The 5,388-nt window shown below is 36.3% G+C and overlaps 1 protein-coding gene across 1 annotated transcript; it reads right to left on the reverse strand.

The window, feature by feature from the left end:
* Nucleotides 1–1,498: 1,498 nt before the first annotated feature.
* Nucleotides 1,499–3,520, reverse strand: LOC110924501. The gene is made up of 2 exons (XM_022168528.1): nucleotides 1,893–3,520; nucleotides 1,499–1,805 (listed from the first exon to the last, which is right to left on the reverse strand). Exons 1-2 carry the CDS (start codon nucleotides 3,518–3,520, stop codon nucleotides 1,499–1,501), a joined length of 1,935 nt encoding a protein of 644 aa, XP_022024220.1.
* Between the last annotated feature and the right edge of the window lie 1,868 nt (nucleotides 3,521–5,388).

Consider the following 5,388-nt stretch of genomic DNA (forward strand, 5'->3'; position numbering starts at 1 on the left):
GGGGCCACATCGGCCATCAAATAAACGAATATCAGCAATACCGAAAACATAATCCCTATAAAGTTACAAATGTTACAGCATGTATATCTAATAGAAATTAAGGGAAAGTACAACAAGTGTAACTCAAATTCAAATAAATATTTCAAACAAGTGTTTATCAATTACAAATCAATATAAATTACAGTAACTTTTCTTTTAGTCAGACTCCACATAATCGGGATCATCCTCATCACAATCAGCCTCGACCTCATCACAATCAGTCTCGACCTCAAACACTTCATCGACGGTAGTCGTTGGGGGATCAACTTCAATTGAAGGCTCACCCGCAGTAACATGAGAAGATCCAATTTGAAAGTATTGGGTCAAGTCAATGACAAGTGGACAGTCAGATGAAGAGTTGTTGTCGACAACGTCATTATCTTCTAAGCCTTTGTCAACATTTTGAACCTTATTGACACGGTCATCATCACTTAATGGCCGATCCCAAATTCTTCGATGATTAACATTTTCGACTACCCACCTATGTTTGTTTTTTTGGTTTCGAGACGTTTCTTGGATGAAGAACACTTGTTTGGCTTGCGAAGCAAATATGAGTTGATCGTCTTTGTCCCATTCACGTTCAGTGCTTATACTGGTGATATTATTGTCATGGTTTACACCCCTTCGAGTATCAAACCACTTGCACCAAAATAGGACAGTGGAATAATTATTTGTATAACGCAACTCAATAATTTCTTCTAATTGGCCATAAAATTTCACACCGTTCTCTCCAACCACTTCCACCCCAGAGTTTTGCGTTGTGCATTTTGCATCACGTTCAAGTGTCTTAAACCTAACACAGTTGACTATACAAGCAGTGTAAGTGTATGCAGTCATTTTCGCACAAATTGAAAGAGCATACAACTCCGGGTGGAATTCTGGAGAATTTTGTGTTTTCATCGAATGGACCTAACAAATATAGAGTAATAATGTTTGTTATATATGTATTACCTAGCAAGTGTAGAGTAATGAGTGTTATGTATGTATTATACCTTATGGAGAAACCATCCCGGAAATTTGGTTTTAAGATCATCTTGGGGATGTGTATGTTTGAATTCACTACATTGATGACAAATATAAGAAAGGAATGAAAAATACCAATTAACAGATTATGAAAAGTTAAAGATAGAAGCACTCACTTCATGTACTCCCTAACTTCTGCGCAATTTTCGAGGACAAACCATTCCATCTTGCTTTTTTCGATGAATGATAGATATTTGTCCTTTGTTGCGCCAACAGGACGACATTTGGACTCAAACACCCATAACTTTCTTTTTTCAACAACGACATCAGCGTTTCTATCTGGGCGATTGAACTTAGTCTGAACATCTTTAAGGTACATTGAACAAAATGTTAGAGCTTCTTCAAACACATAAGGCCTTGCCGGGTTTTTGACATAGTTCTTTAGTTTTTTCATGTACCTTTCAAATGGATACATCCATCTAAAAGCTACTGGACCTCATGCAATCGCTTCATCAGGTAAATGCACAAGTAAATGAACCATAATGTCAAAAAACGCAGGTGGATAGATCATCTCTAACTTGCATAAGATGGTAACAATGTCATCCTTTGCTTTCTTCATATCATCCACCGATAGTGTTCTAGAGCAAAGTTGCTTAAAGAACATACAAAGGTCTACTATTGGTGTAGATGTATCTTTAGTCAAAAGCCCTCTAACCCCAATCGGTATCAAACGTTGCATGAGGATATGACAGTCATAAGATTTCAACCCGGTAATGTTAGCATTGTTATCTGTCACCCTCTTACTGATATTAGATCCAAACCCATTTGGTAATTTAACATTTTTTATAAACTGACAAAAAAGTTTTCGATCATCGGACTTGAATCAGTACTTTGGGTGGGGACTTAAGAACTTGCCACCCGATTGTTTCAGCCATTGTGTCGGCCGAATGTTTAGTTTTTCCAAGTCGGACCGCGCATTTGGCGTGTCTTTGCTCTTATCGTTCATTAGAAGAGTACCGAGCAAGCTGTCGCACACATTTTTCTCTATATGCATTACATCTAAGTTATGTTTCAGCTGCAGAGAAGACCAATACTCAAGGTCAAAAAATATGCTTCTTTTGGACCAGTTCAACTCGAAATCTGACCGGGTTATCCTCCCACCTCCAAAATCTGGATGCTTGCCTGGTAGACGATTAATTAAACGACCGAGTTGAGCTTCTATGTCAGCTGGGCTAAACTGCCTCGGAGGGTCTCGTGTCTCGGGTCTCCCGTTAAAGTCGAGACTTGTTCTCCAAGGATGGTTGGCTTCTAAGAACCGGCGATGACCAACATAAGCACATTTACCAGTTACACGTATTGAAGGAATGTCTTGGTTACAAGTTGGGCATGCCATGTAGCCTTGTCCGCTCCAACCTGATAGACTACTACGGGCTGGAAAGTCATTTATGGTCCATAACAACGCCGCCTTCATTGTGAAGTATGTGTTTGTTGCTGCGTCTTTAGTACGTACACCTGTCTGCCACAATTGCTTAAGCTCATCCACTAACGGTCTAAGGAAAACGTCCATGTCTTTCCCCGGTGATTTAGGACCAGGAATCAACAAGGTCAACATGAATGTGGACTCTCGCATGCATAGCCAGGGAGGCAGATTATATGTGGTGAGTATAACCGGCCACGTGCTATGAGTCGAGGATCCACTACCGTTGATAAAGGGATTAAAACCGTCAGCTGCAAGCCCTAAGCGAACATTTCGTGGCTCCATCGCGAAGTTTGGGTACTTTTTATCAAAGTCTTGCCATGCAGATCCATCAACTGGATGACGCATAGTCCCATCTTCCGATCGTCCGGTACTATGCCATATCATATCTTTCGCTGTGTGCCTTGAACAATACAAACGTCGTAGTCTAGGCGTCAAAGGAAAGTATCGTAACACCTTACGAGCCACCTTCGTGCCTTTTGTGTCTTTATCGACCCATCGTCTCTCATTACAAACGGGACAATTTTGCAAGGACTCGTTTTCTTTCCAAAAGAGAGCACAATCATTTGTGCACACATCTATCATCTCATATACCAAACCAATCTTCTTAAATGTCTTCTTAGCTACATAATACGAAGGGGGAATCTTGTTGCCTTCTGGCATTGACTCTCGCAACAACGAGAGGAGTCGATCTACTCCTTCATTTTGAAAATGGTACGTATCCTTTATATTCAAAAGCTTTGCTAAAAAGTCGATAGAAGAAAACTTGGTACAACCAGGATATAATTCTGTTTCAGCTTCCTTTACCAGGTCTTCAAAATCATCAACAACACCGCTACTATCTCCATTCGAGTTCTCTTGGTTAAGGTATGTATCTTCTTCCATACGCTCCCCCCTAATGTCTTCAATAATGTTTACCATACCGTCTTGTGGCGCAACATCGTTTACTTCTGCAATTGGAGTCGTGTCCCTGTGATAGGTCCACTTCGTGTATTCCTTCCAAAAACTGTTAATACGCAAATGGTATTTCATTTCTGCCATAGTTTTTAAGCCGGAATTTTTACATTTGGTACACGGACATCTAACTTCATCGTGGTTTTTTATCACTCTTTCACACATCTCGATAAATGACTCGAGTCCTTGCTTGTAGTGAGGTGAATGACGAGGGGAATCAATCCAACTTTTATCGATAGGCATTATGCAACTGAAAGAAAATCTAATTTAGGATTAACAAGACAAGGGTAGGCTGCTAAACCCACTTTTTGAACACTTTATCTCATATGTGAATGTGTATTACATGATTGTTTGTTTAAGAAAAATTCAGCAGCATTTCCTCTTAGCTCCCAAGTATATATGTAATGATATATATACCCGAGGAGCAAAGAGAAAATGATAACCGGATCCTTCTTAAACAAACAATCATGTAATACACATTCACATCCTAAATGAGATAAAGTATTCAAAAAGCAGTCCCAAGATAAACGGGGACAACCCGAAATTAATTTCTAAATCAATTTCGGGCGGGTATTTCTAAGCTCGTTATGTTTAAAATGATTAATTAAAACACGGGCACAGTTTTTTAAGCTTGTTATGTTCTTAATGATTGTTTTAAATTTTGGGCGGAACGTTATGTTTAAATCATGATTTCAATTTCGATTGGGTATTTTCTTAGCTCGTTATGTTTGAAATGATGAATTCAATATCAGACACGATTTTTAAGCTCGTAATGTTCTTCATAATGGTTTATATTTCGGGCGGGTATTTTCATAGCTCCTTATGTTTTAAATGATGATTTTAATATAAAGAGGGTATTTCCTAACTAATATATATTTGTCAAATTTAAATATAAATGTTTTAAAACTATACAAATTATCAAACTTTAACATTTTTTTCAAACCTACACATTTGCATCCTTACACACACATTTGCATACTTTATACAAACATACATACTAACATACACATTTTTCACCAACATACTAACATACATCAATTATACAATTTACATACTAACATTATACAATTTACATACTAACAATTTACAATTTACATACCAACAATTATACAATTTACATACTAACATTATACAATTTACATACTAACAATTATACAATTTACATACTAACATTTTTCACCAACATACTAACATACAACAATTATACAAACATACTAACAATTTACAATTTACATACTAACATTATACAATTTACATACTAACAATTTACATACTAATAATTATACAAACATACATACATTCATTCATACACTTACATATCCACATACAACTTAAACTAAAAATTATACAATTTACATACTAACAATTATACAAATATACATACTAACATACACAATTTACATACCTAAACTTAAAATTATACAATTTCTAAACTTAAAAAAAAAAAAAAAAACTAACCATTATACAATTTACATACACATTTTTCAAATACACCTACATTATACAATTTACATACTAACAATTATACAAACATACATACATTCATTCATACACTTACATACCCACATACAACTTAAATTAAAAATTATACAATTTACATACTAACATACACAATTTACATACCTAAACTAAAAATTATACAATTTCTAAACTTAAAAAAAAAAAAAAAAAAAAAAACTAACCGGTTTTTCAGGTGGTGACCGGAGAAGTGAAGGTGGTGACCGGAGAAAAGATGGTGGTGATCCGAATTTTCTTCCACAAACACAAAAATACACAAAAAAGAGCAAAAATTAAAGCCTATAACATGTATGTAACAAATGTAGAGAAGAAATGTAACATAAAACAAGTTAAACTAACCGATTGGGCAAAAAATCGAGTGTCTCCGGCGGTGGAAGCAAGAGTTTTGGGGGGGAAAGTGAAGAGGAGAGAGGGAAAGGCGCTGATAAAGGAGTTTT

Source organism: Helianthus annuus, chromosome 1 (genome assembly GCF_002127325.2).
Source record: "Helianthus annuus cultivar XRQ/B chromosome 1, HanXRQr2.0-SUNRISE, whole genome shotgun sequence".
In the NCBI taxonomy this organism is placed as follows: Eukaryota; Viridiplantae; Streptophyta; class Magnoliopsida; order Asterales; family Asteraceae; genus Helianthus; species Helianthus annuus.